The sequence below is a fragment of the Hyla sarda genome, chromosome 1, assembly GCF_029499605.1.
Source record: "Hyla sarda isolate aHylSar1 chromosome 1, aHylSar1.hap1, whole genome shotgun sequence".
NCBI lineage: Eukaryota > Metazoa > Chordata > Amphibia > Anura > Hylidae > Hyla > Hyla sarda.
This window is the reverse complement of record NC_079189.1, coordinates 246791421-246813156: the sequence shown is the minus strand read 5'-3', so window position 1 is coordinate 246813156 and position 21736 is coordinate 246791421. Positions and strand designations below refer to the sequence as shown.

General features: G+C 42.9%; 2 protein-coding genes across 4 annotated transcripts in view; one reads left to right on the top strand and one right to left on the bottom strand.

Moving 5' to 3' along the window:
* The window catches only part of RAB3A (RAB3A, member RAS oncogene family), a 56359-nt gene that overhangs the window by 13449 nt on the left and 21174 nt on the right, over window positions 1-21736 (bottom strand). For both annotated transcript variants that reach the window (XM_056570103.1, XM_056570113.1), the window contains exon 2: window positions 21494-21721. In XM_056570103.1, the coding sequence (XP_056426078.1) occupies window positions 21494-21721 (228 nt within the window). The remainder of the gene's footprint in view (window positions 1-21493; window positions 21722-21736) is intronic.
* Window positions 1-21736, top strand: part of LOC130367598 (mpv17-like protein 2) — an 81693-nt gene that overhangs the window by 46406 nt on the left and 13551 nt on the right. Inside the window, exon 6 of one of the 2 annotated variants that reach the window (XM_056570154.1) lies at window positions 5753-6541. The exons of the other annotated variant lie outside the window; for it this stretch is intronic. Within the exon in view, the coding sequence (XP_056426129.1) occupies window positions 5753-5797 (45 nt within the window). The 3' untranslated portion in view covers window positions 5798-6541. Of the gene's footprint in view, window positions 1-5752; window positions 6542-21736 lie in introns of those variants that run through there. 2 annotated transcript variants of the gene reach the window in all.

Genomic DNA, 21736 nt, shown 5'->3' with positions numbered 1-21736 from the left:
GCATCATCGCTCTGCTCCGTCTGTTCAGTGAGCGGAACAATGACGTGGTCCATCAATCAAGCGAAGGGGGCGTCCCTCTCGGCCGAAGAACGGGAGTAGGTGAGTGGAGCTCCCCGCCCAGGGGACTACTTACGGCGGCAGCAGCGGTGACTAGTTTATAACTTCATATATCCCCATCCCTGGGGCAGGAGCGTCCCCCGGGGATGGTGAGGACAGCAATTTTACCCTATATAACGCTTTGCCAAGCATTATACAGGGTAAAATCTGATGATTGGTTCCCTTAACAAAAAAAAAAAAAAAACAACGTTTCCCACCAGAGTACTCCTTTAAAATAAAAATTTTTCCAGTGGAGTACCCCTTTAAGGATACAACCTAGGGGAATAACTTTTGCTGCTGCTTTAAAAGTAGCAGTGCTTGTCAAAGAGTGTGCTTTAAATGTAGTAGTATCTATACCTGCAACTGACGCAGCTGAAAGAATCGAACCTTTAACCCCTTAAGGACCAAGGGCGTACATGTACGCCTTTGCTCCCTGGTACTTAAGGACCAAGGGCGTACTTGTACGCCCTTGGGAATTTCGGTCCCTGCCGCGCACCGGATGGAGACCGGACCGGGGTGACTGCTGATATCGATCAGCAGGCACCCCGAGCCAATGCCCAGGGGGGTCATCGTCCGGCCAATAGCAGCCGGCAGGGGAGGGGTTAACGGCCCCTTCTCGCGGCTCTGCTAGTCCCCTGAGTTCATTCGTTCATTCATTTGTTATTTTTTCAGTGACAGTTTTGTCAATCACATGGTGGAGCAGACGAATCTGTACGCCAGGCAGTTCATCGCCCACCACCCTGATTCTGTTTTGGCCAGGCCCAATGAATGGTACGCCATTGATGCAGCAGAAATGAGGATATTTTGTGGCCTCTTGCTGCATATGGGCCTGGTCAAAAAAACAAGTGTCAGGCAGTACTGGAGCGGGGACATCTTCTACCAGACCCCGCTTTACAGTATGGTCATGGCACGGAGGCGGTTCGAGGCCATTCAGAAATGCCTCCATTATGCAGATAATGAGGCATGTCCACCCCGAGGTGATCCCACCTATGACCGGCTTTACAAAGTGAGGCTGGTCATCGATCACTTGGGGGCAAAATTTTTGGAGGCCTACGAACCCCTCAGGGAGCTCTCGGTCGATGAGTCTTTTATCAGTTTTAAGGGGAGACTCATCTTCCGCCAGTATATTCCCTCGAAGTGGGCGCGGTATGGCGTGAAGCTCTATAAACTTTGTGAGTGTACCTCCGGGTACACTCTCAAGTTTAGAGTGTATGAGGGACGAGATTCCCGTATTGAACCCCCAGATTGTTCCCCCACTCTGGGTGTTAGCGGGAAAACCGTTTGGGAGCTTGTGCATCATTGCTGGATAAGGGTTACCACGTGTACGTGGACAACTTTTATACCAGCATCCCTCTCTTCACATCCCTTGCCGCCAGATCCATGTCCGCTTGTGGGACCGTGCGGAAAAACCAGAGAGGCATCCCTCTAAATTTTCTGCAGACACCTATGCCCAAGGGTGAGTCCCGTGCCCTTACAAATGAAAACCTGTTGCTGGTCAGGTATAAGGATAAGAGGGATGTCCTTATGCTGACCACTATTCATGGTAACAGCAGCTCACCTGTCCCTGTGCGAGGTACCACAACCCCGGTCCTCAAGCCTGATTGTATTCTGCACTACAATCGGTATATGGGGGGAGTTGATCTCTCTGATCAAGTCCTCAAGCCATACATGGCCAATGCGGAAAACACGGGTATGGTACAAAAAAGTTGCGGTTTACTTGGTACAGGTTGCCATGTACAACGCTTTTGTACTGTCCCAGTACGCTGGCAACACAGGGACATTCCTCCAGTTCCAAGAAGAAGTCCTAAAAGTCCTGATCTTTGGGGACCGGGAAAGAGCAGGCCGGACTTCCCAAGGAACTGGAGTAATAGGTGCCAGGATCATCCCAGGCCAACACTTTCCAGGTGAGGTTCCCCCCCCCCCCCCCCAGTGGAAAGAAGGGACGAACCCAGAAAAAATGCAGAGTGTGTAACAGGAGGGGGATTCGGAAGGATACCACCACTCAGTGTGACACTTGCCCAGATCATCGGGGCCTCTGCATTAAAAACTGCTTCAGGGAGTATCACACTTCCATGCAGTACTAAATTTTCCCTCTTCATTTCAATTTTCCATAATTTGACCCCAATGTACCAAGTACAGAGTACATTCCAAATTTTAACCCCATAAACCACTAAATTGCCCAAAAAAACCTCATCTTAAAAAAAACAAAAAATAAAAAATAAACTGATAAGACCTCTGGGGGTATTTTTTTCTCTGGGTCATGGGTCACTGAGTCACTATAATCGGGGACTTTTTTGTTGCCTCAAATGCGCAGCGCTCATTTGAGGCAACAGGTTAGGGACGGCCACACACGTCACATTCCCAGAATGATGATTCAGAGCACAGGGTTTGGGGCGGGCATATTTTTTTTTGTTTTGGCTATGCTCTGGGTCATCATTCTGGGAACATAACCTGTTTTATAATTTTATGTCCCACTGTACCCAATTTTAGTCATTTAGTGTACCCCAGTTATTTACCCCATGTAATGCCCATGGAGGGGGGGGGGGGGTCCTACTGTTCTGGCTCCACAGGCCGCAACACAGAAGCTCAAGGCCCCTGAATGTGACCTGCTCCTCTGAGACAGGTGGGCATGCTGTTTACGCCCAGACTTGAGGTATGTCCTTACTCCAAAGAAATGTATTTACACATTTACAATGACATTTTCTCCTTTTACCACTTGTGAAAATGAAAAATTTGGGGTAACCCCAGTATTTTAGTGTAAAAAAAAAATCAAATTTTTCATTTTCACATCCCACTTCATGAATATTTATCAAACACCTGTGGGGTGTTAAGACTCATTGTACCCCTTGTTATGTTCCTTGAGGGATGTAGTTTCCGAAATAGTAGGCCATGTGTTTTTTTTTTTTTTTTTTTTTTGCTGTTCTGGCACCATAGGGGCTTCCTAAATGGGACATGCCCCCCAAAATCCATTTCAGCAAAATGTGCTTTCCAAAAGCCAAATGTGACTCCTTCTCTTCTTATCATTGTAGTGTGCCCGCAGTGCACTTGACGCCCACAAATGGGGTATTTTCATACTCAGAAGAGATGGGGTTACAAATTTTGGGGGGCATTTTCTCCTATTACCCCTTGTAAAAATTTCAAATTTGGTGGAAAACCAGCATTTTAGTGAAAACCTTTTTTTTTTTTTTTCCATTTACACATCCAACTTTAACGAAAAGTCGTCAAACACCTGTGGGGTGTTAAGGCTCAGTGGACCCCTTGTTACATTCCTTGAGGGGTGTAGTTTCCAAAATAGTATGCCATGTGTTTTTTTTTTGCTGTCCTGACACCATAGGGGCTTCCTAAATGGGACAGGCCCCCCAAAAACCATTTCAGAAAAACTCACTCTCCAAAATCCCACTGTCGCTCCCTCACTTCTGAGCCCTCTACTGCGCCCGCCAAACACTTGACATACACATGAGGTATTTTCTTACTCGAGAGAAATTGGGTTACACATTTTAATTAGATTTCTCTCCTTTAACCACTTGTAAAAATTCAAAAACTGGGCTTACAAGAACATGTGAGTGTAAAAATTTAAGATTTTGAATTTCCTCCTTCAGTTTGCTGCTATTCCTGTTAAACACCTAAAGGGTTAACACACTTACTGAATGTAAATTTGAATACTTTGAGGGGTGCAGTTTTTTATAATGGAGTCATTTGTGGGGTATTTCTAATAAGAAGGCCCTTCAAATCAGCTTCAAAACTAAACTGGTCCCTGAAAAATTCCGCTTTTGAAAATTTTGTAAAAAATTGGAAAATTGCTGCTATACTTTGAAGCCCTCTGATGTCTTCCAAAAGTAAAAACATGTCAACTTTATGATGCAAATAGAAAAGTAGACATATTGTATATGGGAATCAAGATATAATTTATTTGGAATATTCATTTTCCTTACAAGCAGAGAGCTTCAAAGTTAGAAAAATGCTAAATTTTCAATTTTTTCATCAAATTTTGGAATTTTTCACCATGAAATGAAGCAAGTATGGACAAAAATTTACAGTGGAAATTGGCCTGGTCCTTAAGGGGTTAATATTGTTTGAAGTTTCTCTCTCCATAGGTTTTCTTGAAGCTTTAAAGGGGTACTCCGTTGGAACGCTTTTTTTTATTTTATTTTATTTTTTTAAATCAACTGGTGCCAGAAAGTTTAACAGATTTGTAAATTACTTCTAAAATCTAATCCTTCCAGTACTTTTTAGGGGCTGTATACTTCAGAGGAAATGCTTTTCTTTTCGGATTTCTCTTCTGTCACGACAACAGTGCCCTGTGCTGACCTCTGTTATCCATTTTAGGAAATGTCCAGAGCAGGAGAAAATCCTTATAGCAAACATATGCTGCTCTGGACAGTTCCTAAAATGGACAGCAGAGAGCACTGTGGTCGTGAAAGAAGAGAAATCCAAAAAGAAAAGAATTTCTTCTGTAGTATACAGCCCCTAAAAAGTACTGGAAGGATTAAGATTTTTTTAAATATTTTTAATAGAAGTAATTTACAAATCTGTTTAACTGTTTAAAAAAAAAAAAAAAAAAAGTTTTTCCCCTTTAAAGAGATCGGTAACTAATTTTAAAAGTAGCTGTCGGTTCCATACTTTTTCAGTGCTCTAACCAGGCAAAGGGACTGGTCTTCAGAGTCCTCTATAAAATCAAATCCTGCTGGGGAACTATCAACGCTATCTGTTTCAGTTTTCCCTTTGAGGATTATGTGAAATCCTCTAGGAGTAGAAGAAAGCCAAGGTTTGTTTATGTGTACTAAAGTAAGTTATATGGATCTTGCTGCAAAGGATAGCGCTAATAAACATTCCAATTTTATCCCTATCATGTGCAAGGTTACAATTTGAATCAGGGATAGTTTCCAGGAGAGATAAAAGCAGATCAATATCCCATGTGAATGAATATTTTAGGTTTTATAAGCCTAGCTGCTACAGCACCATTAAAGTAGTATACGAAAAATATTATTGATTGTAAAATTCGGAATTAAGATATTCAAGGCTGAACCTAAATTTTTAAAGGAGTAGTCCAGTGGTGAAAAACGTATCCCCTATCCTAAGGAGGATAAGTTTCAGATCGCTGGGGCCCCCCATGATCTCCTGTACGGGGCCCTGACAGCCCACGGGAAGGGGGAGTGTTGACCACTGCACAAAGTGGTGGCTGACACGCCCCCTCAATACAACTCTATGGCAGAGCCGGAGCGCTGCCTTCGGTAATCTTTGGCTCTGCCCTAGTGATGTATTGAGGGGGCGTGTCGGCCGCCACTTAGCCCGTGTTGACCACCGCACGATCTGGCCAGCGAGTCGGGGCCCCGTACAGAGAGATCGCAGGGGGCCCCAGCGGTCGGACAAAAAAAAGTGTTCCATCGGAGTACCCTTTAATTGTGAAAGCAGAATAAGAAGGACCTCAAAAGCAGTCTTACGTCATTCCCAATGGAACTTTCCCTTCCATCACTATCCTCTGTAGCATGGGATAACAAGGCCTGAATTGCCATACTGAATAAACCAGTACGATTTTTAGTATCCTCTCCTCTATCTTTTGTAGGGTCTGCGCCATTAATGTTAGAGGTGGAAAGACATATAGATTGTTGAGCTCCTTCCACAGAAAGGATAACTCGTCTATTCTCTATGCTTTCAGGAATCATGCTCAAGCTACAAATCTCTTGGTCTGAACTGTTTCTGATGCAAATAGATCTATTTCTCTCGAAGTAAACACTTGAGTGATCCTCGAAAACTGTTGGACTGTGAGCCAGTGTCGACAGTTGTACTTTCGCTCAAGACAAGGTGACTTCTATCGTGTTTGTATGACTCAAAACAGATTGCGTTTTCAGATCCATTTTGTGGACTAGAGCTTTTTTTTCTCTTCTCCGGACCAAATACCTCAGATTGAACAGTGTTTGGAAAGACTCCTCACCCTATGATGACTATATCCGGTGGGGAATCTAAAATAAGAAATGGAGGAGGGCAATCTAACACTAGTACCTGCTGAAGCTCCTCCTTTACTTCTAAAGGAAGGTTTATCCTTTTGTTCCAAGAGTGGCCCGTTCTGAGGAGATTTCCTACCCACATTAGCATTTTCCTGGGGCTGTTTTGGATTCTAGTTGCATTGCCACCATCTTTCCTACAAGTCATGCTACCTCTCAAGGTTGCGTTGTGAAACTTGAGAGTCTCTGTTACCAGATCCTCAGTTCTCACCTTGCTACTGGGATGCTCCATTAAAAGGATTCAGTGTTTATACAGAAACCCGAAATAACCATTGATGTGGTGTTTTGTTGTGAGAGGGAGAGAGCGAATCATATTTTATTGAGTACATAACTGTTCTATGTATGAAAAATTAAAATGTTGTCTAGACACTTTTGTTATTAAGTATGTAATACTTCTTTTAAAACCCTTGTTAAATGAACACTGTCATTAACACTAATTTTGCTATTGCACTCCTTATGGTAAATAAAAAAATCTTTCTAATGCACTTTGAAGTTTTCTATGTTTTATTTGTGTTTAAGGGGGGAATTCTGTGGTGAAGCAAAGGCTTCCTGCATGACCTGGCATTCAAACGAGCCAAGCTCGCAGAGGAACTCCTACCTATATTTATTTGGTTAAAGAGGCTGTGTGGATTGTATACATTTCCCCTCAAAGGAGATGAACGGTTACTAGTCCTGCTATAGTCAGCCCTCAAGTCAGGGTCTGACTGGGAGCTGCCGCACTCTCCACTCGTCAGACTTGGAGCACAGACCTTCTCAGCCGGGAGAAGTAAGAAGCAGGGGACCCCGTTATAGTCCAGTGTCTGAACCATGAGGACACCCCCATCAGAGCAGACGCAGCTAAGTAGCATGCATCATCCTCAATCGACTGCTGGAAAAATTCTGAAGGTTTACATACGTGAACGCTACGGAGTGCAGTAGTGGTCACATTTTTTTCAACTGACTTCAGGAGGCGCCACCGGCTCCTATAACTGTTGCTGGGTGGCTGCCTCACAAAGAGCAAAGGATTTAAGTTTTTGGAATATTTTTTCACTGCACTCACCCTGCCAAGGACACTGTAGTGCGACATCGCTCCTGGGGAAGGAGAACTGCATTGTCAATAGCACACCGGCTTTTTTTTTTTCTAATTTAATGAAAGTATATTGCGGACTTACACAACTTTTGCCATAGCTCTTACATACACCTTTTACTAGTTTCTTCAGGTTTTCTGTATGACTGTACTTAGCCATCTGCTCTCAGTCAGTCAGAAAGCTTGCCCAACCGTTCAGTGTCCAGAAACTTCTCCTGAGCCGTCATCTATAGTTCAGTTCAGTTATAAGCCAGTCAAAGCTGATGGGCTCTTATGGCAGCTCCTGCAGTTTGCTATATACAGAAATACATTGGAGCTGCAGAATCCAAAAGGGTTAAAATCTTACCAAAAACCTACTGCAAAAATATTTTTCACCATAAAATAAATTTTCATTGAAAATACCCCAGATGTTTCCAGAGCCTCTAGCCATTTTGCTTACTCTGGGTGCACCAAATGGTGCACGTGTGCCTAAGCACTTTTTTTTGTGTGACTTTTGTGGGTACGCATAAAGTAGCAAATTGTCTTACCTGAGAAACGTTCAGTTTTCACTTTGCAGTGGTGCGAATTTATGAAGTGTGAATGTAGCATTAAAAAAGTTACATACCCCTCCAAAAAGTCACACACCTATGCCAGGTCAGACCTGTCTTATAAAACTGCCTTTCTCCTCTGCAAAAAGTAGCAGTGGAGAAATCATACAAAAAATTGTAAGCGATTTATTGTATTTTGCTTATATGCGCCAAATTTATCAAACCCCCCCCCCCCTTGACAGTATGATAAATTCGTCACACATGAGCAAAACTAAAGCACAAATGACAAGTAAATCTTTTATGCAGCTAGCAACGATCCTTTTCTGTAACAACTGAGATCCTAAGAAAAAGTTGCTAAGAAACACTGCTGTCGATGCCCATATTTCTCTCTCTGCTCTTCCAAGTTCATGTTTTCGTGTAAACCTGCTAGATCTGCCAATGACGTGGCTGAACCTCCCACAAACAACATGCTGCCTCTTAATTACGGTTCTGCAGGACATGTTTTTCAGTAGAGGATGCCTGGCTTTTTCCAGATGGAACATTACACTGACCAGGCTTGTTATCAGTGTACGCACAGTATCTTCAGTCAAATTCCGAAAATGTGTTATCCACAGGGAACTGATTACAGGGAAACTGACTCTCTTATTATGCTTCACTCCAAACTTTACATCTTACAGAGGTGCCACCGCTGGAGACCCCCACGATCTCCCTGCTGCACCCGGCGTTCGTTTAGAGCGTCGGGTGCAGCACCAGGCCTCCCATAGACTGGCATTGAGGGGCGTGACCTGACCGCGATGTCATGAGCAGGGTGTGGCCGTGACTTCACGAGTCTCCGCCCCGCCAGTGCACCAGATGCCTGGGGTGCCAGAGCAGAGATCTCCAAAGGATAGGGGATAAAATGTCTAGGGGCAAAGTACCCTTTTAAGAATGACAAGGCACAGGGAGGCTATGAAAAACCACTAGAAGCAGCGACCCAACAGTGCTGACATCACCGAGCCTGGGGTAGCCAGCAGAGTTCCGCTCATGCCCTAAAGCTGCTCAACGGCATACCAGAAAAAAAATGAATGGCGAAACGGAGCAATGGATCCCAACAGTATCATTTTGATTAGTCTCCCCCAAACTACAAGCCTAATTGCTGAAACTCTCTTGGCTTAATCTCCTTTGCTTGATTTTCTTGCAAATATGCTGTGTTTGGGCTCCCATTCTTAGGTCTGTGCAGTACAAATCACATACACCACTTTTAGTTTGGTATATAGTGTAGTGAGCCAGTGGAGACACATACTGATGTAAGATTGTGTTGTTTGCATATATTTGGCGACTTACATAAACGTACCCATTGTGGATTTCATTTGTATCATGTATTTAATGGGAACACCATTCCCATTAGCAGGAGTCCTGCCGGACCAACTCTTGAAATCTTGGGTAACTTCCCACACTTTTTTTTTTACCAGGACTTGACCGCTGTGTTTTACACTGTACATTTTGCTTACTGTCAACCTGCTGCACTTTTTTTCTGATTAAAGTAATTTAATGTATGTGTTTTTATTAATTGTTTTCGATAAACCTGAATAAAGTTTACATTATTATATCATTTTGGTCTGGTGTGTTATGAATAGGTTTTGTTATTTGTTAGTTTTGAGTGGAGTAGTTTTACAAATGGAAAATAATTTATTACACTGAGAACATAAAATGCAGTGTATGTAAGGGAGGCCGGAAGAAGCATGTGACATTGTACGAAACCGCAGGTTGCCTCCGAAGGCTCCGTTACACGCCCTGATGTCTCCGCGTCCTCCTGACTGTCACGTTTACTGCCAGACGCAGTGAGTTTGCATGCTTTTTCTTTTTTCTTGGATTATTGAGCTATGCATGTCTCTTCTAATGAGCGGAGTACCCCGCAGGTACGTTTGATTTGTGGTCAGCGAGTCCTGACCAAAGCGGCAAAACTATGTCCCCGTCACAAGCCTCTATGCCTCTCTTAATACATCCCATGACTTTTTTAAGCCTTGGCAGCTGCTGTCTGGCACTGATCAAAGTTGAGTTTATTGTCCACCAGAATCCACAAGTCCTTTTCAGTATTGGTTTTACCTACTGTCTTCTTATTTAGTACATAATTGTGCAATTTGTATTTACGATCCAAGTGCATAACCTTACATTTATCCACATTAAATTTCATTTGCCACGTTTGCGCCCTAGCCTCCAGCTTCCCGAGATCCCTCTGTAATATTATGTTATCCTCCTCCTTTTATGTGTCGCAGTATCAAATGCCTTAGAAAAGTCCAGATATACAACAACCACGGCTTCCCACTGGTCCAATCTATAACTGACCTCCTCATAGAATCAGAATAGTCTGACAGGACCGATCATGCATAAACCAATGTCGGTTCTGTGTTAGAATGTTATTTTCGTTAAGATAATCCAGAATAGCATCCCTCAGAAACCCCTCAAAAATCTTACCCAAAACAGATGTTAAACTTACAGGCCTATCGATTCCAGAATCACTTTTTGGTCCCATTTTGAATATTGGTACCACATTTGCTAAGCGCCAGTCCTGTGGAACAATCCCTGTCATTATAGAATCTTTAAATATAAGGAATATATATATATATATATATATATATATTATATATATATATATATAGCAACAGAAGAATGCAGCAGCACACTGCCAGCACAAGGATATAGGTGCAACATGAATATGCAGTTAAAACATGGAGAGCTATACAGCTATGGTGTAATAAATGCAAATGTGAAACTATGAAATAGTGAGGCACTTAGCTCGCAAATTTGTCTCCGCCGGCGGTCAAATAGCTTGGACCGTCCCACCTGGTTTGGTGGGACGGTCCAAGCTATTTGACCGCCGGCGGAGACAAATTTGCGAGCTAAGTGCCTCACTATTTCATAGTTTCACATTTGCATCTATTACACCATAGCTGTATAGCTCTCCATGTTTTAACTGCATATTCATGTTGCACCTATATCCTTGTGCTGGCAGTGTGCTGCTGCATTCTTCTGTTGCTGTATATCTAGCCTAGTAGCGTGCACCTGTAGGCCAGGTCCATATAATAGTTTGGTATCAACTAAAGTGCTGGCTGACTTATTCTTTGTCTGTATATATATATATATATATATATATATATATATATATATATATATATAGCATAGTACTTACTTCCTGCAAATCCCTGCAATGAATGTCACCCTGGCCCGGAGATTTGTGTGTTTAATGTTACTAAGGTGTCACCACATTTAGTAGATTGGCCTTTTCCTCATCCTCCTCCACCATTACACCCAGATTTTTTTTTTTTAAAGGGGCCAACATTTTTAAACTAAATTTGCTTTTTAAATCTTTATTTTGCTACAAACAGAACAATGTTTTTTTTTTTAGCAAGATTTAACATTGGAGTGGAAAAGAGAGTAAGACAGGGAAAAGCTACTTGAACTGGTTTCCAAATGCTGGATGTTGGTCTCACCAAGAGGAGGAAATTTTTTTTTTACCTGTCAATTAAGGCTGATCTGAGAGGACAGAAACTATAAACTACTGTATTACAAACAAAATGGACCCCAGCCACAACCAAACTAAACTGAAACCTTCTCCCTGCAGCGCCTCTAGAGATAGGAATGCATATTCCTTAAAAATGGTGAGAGTTGAGAACTTTCAGAGATTCTTTCACAAAGGGTCTCAATGTTATGTAGTTTAAATACCATGTTATAAACCTGAATTTTTTTGTCATTTTAAAAGAATGAATTCCATGCTCCATTTTTCCCCCCAATTTTTCCAGAATAAAAATAGCTTTGAAAAAATACAACTGTTCTGTTTCCCAGTTTGTCATTTTTTGTTTGTTTCCACGCCTTCTCATATTTGTGTGTCTATCCAATGTACACTGCAAAATGCATTGTTAAAAGATTAAGATACATGGGTAATTTCTTGTTTAAAGCCTATGCACAAGGACCGCTGTATTTTTAATTGCAACCAGACCAATAGCTTGACTGACACATCAGGAGTTAAAAATAAAAACAGTTTTAAGTTATTACGTGAATTTTATTTTTAGAGGATAGCAACCTTTTTTTCTCCTCAGTATGTCTCTTCTAGGAGATGGAGGTCACATTTTCCTTTCAGATCCTTGTTAATTGGTATATTCTCTATGGGGAAAGCGGGAGGGGACCTGGTTGTAGAAACAGCTGCAGCTTCTATAATCTTCATTAGAGGAGTTTGATATCTGTAATTAAGACTGTCATTCCTTTTGCTGAAAAAATAGGATATTTTAATCCTTTCTAAAAGTTGTGGACCAGATGCTTCTATAAAAGAAGAGACAGTCAAAATAGAAGTCCTTTTATTATTGTTATATAGCGGTCAGTGGTGTAGCGTGGGGGGGGGGGATTGCTCCAGGAGCAAAACTCTTAGGGGCGCCTGTCAACATTTGACTAGGGCTGCAGCTAACCATTATTTTAATAATCGATTAGTTGCCGATTATTTCATCGATTAATCGGAAAAAACGCCAAAATGCCAAAAAAAGGGGTTCAGCTTATCCTACTTGAAAAAGCAGGTACAATTGCCATATTAAAAGTTACTAGCATGTGATGTGACCAAACAGCAGCAAGTTGGGCCAATTTTTTTTATTTTATTTAATTTTTTACGTTGATGCCGGTTACTGTACAAGATCATTATTAATAATCCTGTACAGAAACCAGTGAAAATTTGATATTGCCGCATGGGTAACTATCTGAACTATTAAAATAAAATGTTAATGATTTACTAACATTTAGCTTCAATAGTTCAGACAGTTTTTTTTTTTTTTTACTTTTTTGTATAATAGGAAAAAGGGGAGCTAATTTGTATTGGGGGGGGGGAACGGTTTATTAAAATTTTTTTTTTTTACTTTACACTTTTTATATAGCACTCCTATACAGATGGGGGTATGTGCAGACTGCAGTGCATTGCACCTGACCCATGTCTGTAGTACAGACTCTGTAGTACTACAAACACTAGGGTGCAAATGCTCTGCACACATCCTCATGTGTATAGCAGTGTATATGTACTACATACACACTGCTTTACCCATGGGGGTATGTGCAGAGCATTGCATCCTAGTGTCTGTAGTACTAGTACATTTTACAACTGTAAAATGAGAGGTTACTCATTGAAATCAGAGTAGAGCACTCACCTGCAGCCTTCATTAGCATATTAATGAATGAGGCGGGGCCCATGGGGTATTATGCAAGAGACAGGGGAACTAAGCCAGCCAGTCCCTGCCTCCAATTTTTTTTTAATGCCAGACCACATGAATTCTTGCATGCAGAAGACATCGCGTATCTACATTTTAGTAAGGCTTTTGACACTGTCTCACATAGAAGACTTATCAATAAACTACAGTCATTGAGCTTGGACTCCCATATTGAGTGGATTAGGCAGTGGCTGAGTGACAGACAACAGAGGATTGTAGTCAATGGAGAATATTCAGAGAAAGGTCTTGTCACCAGTGGGGACCTCAGGGATCTGTACTGGGACCAATTTTGTTTAATATTTTGGAGACAGTTCAGAGAAGAGCTTCTAAACTAGTACATGTATTGCAGGATAAAACAACGTCTAGCTTGGAAGCAAGAATAGGCAGAGGGAATATAAAAGAAACATTTAAATATGGTAAAGTAGGAGAGTAGAGTATATTTAAAAGAAGAAAAACTACTACAAAACATCCTTTTAACCCCTTAAGGACCAGGCCATTTTACACCTCAGGACCAGAGCGTTTTTTGCACATCTGACCACTGTCACTTTAAACATTAATAACTCTGGAATGCTTTTACTTATCATTCTGATTCCGAGATTGTTTTTTCGTGACATATTCTACTTTAACATAGTGGTAAAATTTTATGGTAACTTGCATCCTTTCTTGGTGAAAAATCCCAAAATTTGATGAAAAATTTGAAAAATTTGCATTTTTCTAACTTTGAAGCTCTCTGCTTGTAAGGAAAATGGATATTCCAAATAAAAAAAAAATTTAATCACATATACAATATGTCTACTTTATGTTTGCATCATAAAATTGACGAGTTTTTACTTTTGGAAGACATCAGAGGGCTTCAAAGTTCAGCAGCAATTTTCCAATTTTTCACAAAATTTTCAAACTCAATATTTTTCAGGGACCAGTTCAGGTTTGAAGTGGATTTGAAGGGTCTTCATATTAGAAATACCCCACAAATGACCCCATTATAAAAACTGCACCCCCCAAAGTATTCAAAATGACATTCAGTCAGCGTTTTAACCCTTTAGGTGTTTCACAGGAATAGCAGCAAAGTGAAGGAGAAAATTCACAATCTTCATTTTTTACACTCGCATGTTCTTGTAGACCCAATTTTTTTATTTTTACAAGGGGTAAAAGGAGAAAATTTATACTTATATTTGTAGCCCAATTTCTCTCGAGTAAGGACATACCTCATATGTCTATGTAAATTGTTCGGCGGGCACAGTAGAGGGCTCAGAAGCGAAGGAGCGACAAGGGGATTTTGGAGAGTACGTTTTTCTGAAATGGTTTTTGGGGGGCATGTTGCATTTAGGAAGCCCCTATGGTGCCAGAACAGCAAAAAAAAAAACACATGCCATACCATTTTGGAAACTAGACCCCTTGAGGAACGTAACAAGGAATAAAGTGAGCCTTAATACCCCACAGGGGTTTCACGACTTTTGCATATGTAAAAAAAAAAAAAAAAAGATTTTCACAAAAATGTGTGTTTCCCCCCAAATTTCACATTTTTGCAAGGGTTAATAGCAGAAAAGACCCCCCAAAATTTGTAACCCCATCTCTTCTGAGTATGGAAATACCCCATGTGTGGACGTCAAGTGCTCTGCTGGCGCACTACAATGCTCAGAAGAGAAGGAGCACCATTGAGCTTTTGGGAAAAAAATTGTTTGGAATGGAAGTCAGGGACCATGTGCGTTTACAAAGCCCCCCGTGGTGCCAGAACAGTGGAACCCCCCACACGTGACCCTATTTTGGAAACTACACCCCTTACAGAATTTAATAAGGGGTGCAGTGAGTATTTACACCCCACTGGCGTTTGACAGATCTTTGGAACAGTGGGCTGTGCAAATGAAAAATAAAATTTTTCATTTTCACGGACCACTGTTCCAAAAATCTGTCAGACACCTGTGGGGTGTAAATGATCATTGTACACCTTATTACATTCCGTGAGGGGTGTAGTTTCCAAAATGGGATCACATGTGGGTATTTATTTTTTTGGGGTTTATGTCAGAACCGCTGTAAAATCAGCCACCCCTGTGCAAATCACCAATTTAGACCTCAAATGTACATGGTGCGCTCTCACTCCTGAGCCTTGTTATGCGCCCGCAGAGCATTTTACGCCCACATATGGGGTATTTCTGTACTCAGGAGAAATTGCGTTACAAATTTTGGGGGTCTTTTTTTCCTTTTAACGCTTGTGAAAATAAAAAGTAAAGGGCAACACCGGCATGTTAGTGTACATTTTTTTATTTTTTTACACTAACAAGCTGGTGTAGCCCCAACTTTTCCTTTTCATAAGGGGTAAAAGGAGAAAAAGCCCCCCAAAATTTGTAGTGCAATTTCTCCCGAGTACGGCGATACCCCATATGTGGCCCTAAACTGTTTCCTTGAAATACGACAGGGCTCCGAAGTGAGAGCGCCATGCGCATTTGAGGATTAAATTAGGGATTGCACAGGGGTGGACATAGGGGTATTCTATGCCAGTGATTCCCAAACAGGGTGCCTCCAGCTGTTGCTAAACTCCCAGCATGCCTAGAAAGTCAGTGGCTGTCCGGAAATGCTGGGAGTTGTTGTTTTGCAACAGCTGGAAGCTCCGTTTTGGAAACACTGCCATACAATACGGTTTTCATTTTTATTGGGGGGACAGTGTAAGGGGGTGTATATGTAGTGTTTTACTCTTTATTATGTGGTAGTGTAGTGTAGTGTTTTTAGGGTACATTCGCACTGGCGGGTTACGGTGAGTTTCTCGCTAGAAGTTTGAGCTGCGCAAAAAATTTGCCGCAGCCCAAACTTGAAGCAGGAAACTTACTGTAAGCCTACCCGTGTGAATGTACTCTGTACGTTCACCTGGGGGGGCAAACCTCCATCTGTTTCAAAACTCCCAGCATGTACTGACAGACCGTGCATGCTGGGAGTTGTACTTTTGCAACAGCTGGAGGCACACTGGTTGGAAAACCTTCAGTTAGGTTCTGTTACCTAACTCAGTATTTTCTAACCAGTGTGCCTTCAGCTGTTGCAAAACTACAACTCCCAGCATATACTGATCGCCGAAGGGCATGCTGGGAGATGTAGTTATGCAATAGCTGGAGGTACGCAACTACAACTCCCAGCATGCCGAGACAGCTGATTGCTGTTTGGACATGCTGGGATTTGCAGTTTTGCAACATCTGGAGGGCTACAGTTTTAGAGAACACTGCAAAGTGATCTCCAAACTGTGGACCTCCAGCTGTTGCAAAACTACAATTCCCAGCATGCCCTGACAGCAAACAGTTGTTTGAGCATGCTAGGAGTTGTAGTTTTGCAAGATCTGGAGGGCTACAGTTTAGGGACCACTATATAGTGGTCTCAAACTGTAGCCCTCCAGCTGTTGCAAAACTACATATTCCAGCATGCCCAAACAGCTGTCTGGGCATGCTGGGAGTTGTAGTTTTGCAACATCTGGAGGGCTACAGTTAGAGACCACTGTATAATGGTCTCAAACTGTACCCTCCAGATGTTGCTAGGCAACTCACCGGCTTCCGTCGAATCCAGCCGCACGTCATCGCCGCCCTCCGATCTCCGTCGCCTGCAGCCTCCGACGCCCGCCCGGATCGGTAAGTGGATCTTCGGCGCCGGTCCCCGTCACTTTCCCCGTCCTGCCCCGCCTATTGTGGGAGGGCAGGACGGGGAAAACGAAAGTAAACCCTCCCGCCCCCGATCTGCTATTGGTGGTCGCGTCTAGACCACCAATAGCAGGGATAGGAGGGGTGGCAACCCTGCCACCTCACTCCTATCGCTTCAGGGGGATCGTGGGTGTCTTAGACACCCGCGATCCCCCTTACATTCCGGGTCACCGGGTCACTATAGACCCGTAATGACTCGGAATCGCGCAAATCGCAAGTGTGAATTCACTTGCGATTTGCCGCGATCGCCGACATGGGGGGGTCTGATGACCCCCCTGGGCATTTGCACGGGATGCCTGCTGAATGATTTCAGCAGGCATCCCGCTCCGATCCCCGTCCGGCACACGGCGGGGACTAAAACTGCCCATGACGTAAATGTACGTCCCTGGTCCTTAAGACCCAGGGTGTCGGGACGTACCGTTACGTCATGGGTCCTGTAGGGGTTAAAGGGGTTATCCAGGAAAAAACTTTTTTTTTTATATACATCAACTGGCTCCAAAAAGTTAAACAGATTTGTAAATTACTTCTATTAAAAAATCGTAATCCTTTCAGTACTTATGAGCTTCTGAAGTTAAGGTTGTTCTTTTCTGTCTAAGTGCTCTCTGATGACACCTGTCTCAGGAAACACCCAGTTTAGAAGCAAATCCCCATAGCAAACCTCTTCTAAACTGGGCGTTTCCCGAGACACGTGTCATCAGAGAGCACTTAGACAGAAAAGAACAACCTAAACTTCAGAAGCTCATAAGTACTGAAAGGATTAAGATTTTTTAATAGAAGTAATTTACTAATCTGTTTAACTTTCTGGAGCCAGTTGATATATATAAAAAAATTTTTTTCCTGGAATACCCCTTTTAATTAAATTAGAGGGGCAAAGGCTTAAAAGTAATATGAGGAAGTATTGATATAAGATAGGGCCATCGTAAGATCATATACAAGATATTTGATAGAGTAGATGGGCCGAATGGTTCTTATTACCTGACAAGTTATATGTTTCTATGGTCAGTCAGTCCTTTGCACATGCTCGGTTGTAGCTAACACACAGCCAGGAAGCCCAATCGCAAGAAGAAAAGCTGCAAGGCAATGGCAAGTGAAATGTACTCTCTCACTACACAGAGTGAGGAATACAGCCGTTATACTGCAATAATGGAAAAGATCTGTGCATACTTAGCCTCCCACCAAACAGACTACTGGAGATGTAACCTGGGACATCAAGTAATAAGTCTTAGTGATGGTTCCCTGAATACATTTTCAAAAGTACTAGTTTCAGAGTCTGAAATATATCCAAAATCCTTCAAGGCAAGTAGTTTAGTACAGATTTACAGCCAACGTATTACATAATCTAAACCAAAGTTCACTAAGCTTTACTAGAAAAGTAGGAAGAGTAAGCAAACTTTAATATTCCATTTACCGTGGCCTAGAGGAATTCTTTTTGGTTTATAGAATCTGGATTGCACAACCTAAAAAGGTAAACAGATTCCACAATATCCATAGTTCATTATTAGCATCCGTGGATAGTGCAGATGGTTGAGAGTGGCTGGCAGGACCTCGACATGCCGATTTAAACTGTGGCAAATCCAGGTGCTTTGATTTACTGATAATTACAGACGCCACCTGGATTTGCCATAGATAAAGGAAATCCGTCATCAGTATCACCCGCACTAACCTCTCATACTGGCTTGTAGTGCAGGTGGTACTGATTAAAATGATACTTACTGAATCTAGATCCGTCACTCCATTTCGCCGTAATTATTCTTTTTCTGTATATGCAAATTAGTTGCTTGAGGGACGGGTGGAGCTACGAACCCTGCTCCAGGCACTGTGAGGTCATCTTCACCAGGTTGGCGCTCCGCCGGGCTCCTCCATCTTCGTAATCCCCTTCCTGCTCGCTCTGTGTATGTTACTGTGTTACTATGTTACTTTGCTCAGTTTCACCGTAACTCTTCTTTTTCTGTATATGCAAATTAGTTGCTTGTGGCACGGGCAGAGCTACAAACCCTGTTCTGGGCAATGTGATGTCTTCTTCGCTGGCTCCTCCATCCTCATAATCCCCCTCCCTGCTTGCCCGGTGTACGTTACTATTCGGCGCATGCACCGCTCCCTGGGTACACCCAGAAGAAGCATTGAGGCACACAAGGACACTGGAATGAAGGTCAGCCGTACACCGGTCAGGTGTACCCAGGAAGCGGTGCATACGCCGAATAGTAACGTACACCGAGCAAGCAGGGAGGAGGATTATGAAGATGGAGGAGCCAGACGGAGCGTCCACCGCTGGAAGAGGACATCACATTGCCCAGAACAGGGTTTGTAGCTCTGCCCGTGCAAAAAGCAACTAATTTGCATATACAGAAAAAGAAGAGTTACGGTGAAACTGAGCAAAGGATCAAGATGCGGTAAGTATCAGTTTGATCAGTATCACCTGCACTACAAGCCTGTATGACAGGTTAGTGCGGGGGATACTGATGACAGATTTCCTTTAAATTAGGCAAGCCCAGGCCCCCCTGAATCCCACAACTGCATTCTCTTGCTGCAACCACTAGCAGTGTGGAAGATCCCCTTTTTGATCCAAGCACTTCCGGACCAACCCATATCAATCATTGCGCCAAGAATCGAGCATATTAGGGTGGCTCAAATATAAGTCAATGAAAGAGGTCATTTCTGAAAGCCAGGGAAAGGTAGTGAGACAGAAGAATGTGGGTACTCCACTGCTGCACAAATCTGCAGCAATTCCGCCACAAGATATTCTGTGAACTTCCCCTTTGGAATGACTTGGGTGTGTCCTCAGAAAGAGATATTTGTGAAGTCACTGCCATGCCCCTTGTGATGCCACACCCCCTCAATGCAAGTCTATGGGAGGGGGCGTGGCGTCACGACCACCGCAGCCCGCACCCAACATTCGGAACTAAATGTTCTGGACGCTGGGGCAGTGAAGTACCCCTTTATAAGGGCACAAATATCTCTTTCTGAGGACAAACCTGAGTCATTCCAAAGGGAAATCTCACAGAAAATCATGTGGCGGAATTGCTGCAGACTTTACCTGAAGATTTGTGCAGCAGGTTAGAAAACCATGAATGTGGGCGAGATAACACGTCTCATTTACATCCTGCAAAATGTTAAAAATGTTTCCTCTGGAAAATTTACCTGTAGAACAGATTATGAAATCTGCCGCATGTCAATAAGAACTGTTGTGAATTTCTCTCCAAATCATTGAAGGGGTGAAATCCTAATGGAGGTTTTGCTGAAAAGTCTATGCAGGAAAGTGTACAGTTTATTTTAGCTGAAGAATCTGGGCAATGCTGTGGGCTGGATCGGCATTCATTTATTTGGAAAACCTCTAGTTTTATTCTGCATATAATATCTCATTGTGTAAATTGACATATCTGCCTGTTAGGAGCCCCATCATTTATTCTTATTCATACATAATCATTCATCATTCACGTGTTAACATCCTCTAAGGGTATATTTACATGTGGCAAATTTAATGCAGAAATTCACCTTGGTGAAAATAGGCTAACTCTTAGGGTTCTATAAGCCACAGCATTCAGGTAAGGCTGAGCTCACATTCCGATTGTGTCCTTCATGACAGAGAGAGATATACCGTATTTTTCGCCGTATAAGATGCACTTTTTCTTCCCAAAAACTGGGGAGGAAAAGTTGGTGCGTCTTATACGGTAAATACACCCCTATCGCGGCGGTCCCTGCAGCCATTAACGGCCGGGACCCTTGGCTAATACAGGACATCACCGATCGCGGTGATGCCCTGTATTAACCCTTCAGACACGGCGATCAAAGCTGACTGCCGCGTCTGAAGCGAAAGGAACACTAACCCGGCTGCACCGGGAGGGACCTTACCTGCCTCCTCGGTGTCTGCTCCGTGCCGGGATCCCCTGCATGGCTGGCGCTCTCCTTCGTCATCATCACGTCGTTGCACACGCCGCCCCGTCATCCTATAGGAGTGGCGTGCGTAGAAGCGTGCGTAGCGACGTGATGGCGGCGACAGAGAGCGAGGATACCGGGCAGCAGAGACGTTCCGGAGCGACGGGGACACCCCGGGGACGCGGTGACAGCGACGGTGGGCGACATCCAGGGCAGCAGTTACGGTCCGGAGCGGCGAGGACACATGAGTATTACCTCTGGTCTTCAACCTGCAGACCTCCAGCTCCGCTGGTTGAAGATCACTGTGACCTATACTTTACATTGTATTCTAGATTTTCCTCATTTAAAATTGGGTGCGTCTTATATTCCGGAGCGTCCTATAGGGCGAAAAATACGGTATATATATATATCTGTCTATCAACAACCTGTCAAAACAGGATGCTTCCATATATGTGCATAGACAGGCAAGGAAAACCATAACTTCAAAGGCTTGAACGTAGTCATCTAGTGACTACGTTTGGGTCATTTCCTGCATGTATGCTTGTTAGGACTCTAAATCCCTGTTGAGTTCAAGTACAAATCACATGTGCATTCCGGTATTGACCCAAATGTAGTCACTAGCTGATGATGTTCAGGCCATTAAAGTCAATGAAGCCCATGCCTGTGGACGTACAGGACAGCATCTTTTTACTTACATGTGCCACAAAAGGCAATCATAGCGTGAACCTTGAATTTGGCTTTAGGAATGAATGGAGAATTTTGATACACAAAGCAAATCAGTTGCCAAGAGGCTCAATATGGCTTCAAACCCTTTTGTTGCTGTCTGAGTTGAGGAAATAGATGAGACAAACACAATTTTACAAGTGGTCCAGAGCAAGAAACCATACGCATTTCATATATATTGCTATGTATTACCGTTGGTACATAACACCTATTGAGAATCTAGAAGATGCGTCCTGTCATCTCTGAAACACTGAAAGCAGTAGAGAGCCCCGGCGGTGCGCTTTAATAATAATGAAGATTACAGCCTTACCCAGATCTGCAGCTTGATTCTTTTGTCATTCCTGTAAATAGTTTTCACTTTGAAGTCTATTCCGACCGTGCTGACAAATGCTGGGGTGAATGAGTCGTCTGCGTATCGGAAGAGAAAGGAAGTCTTGCCCACGCTGCTGTTTCCAATAATTAAGATCTTGAACATGTAATCAAAGTTCTGGTCAGAGGATTCTTTTTGTCCATAACGGGAGTCTGTAGCTGATGCCATCTGTATGGGAAGAGA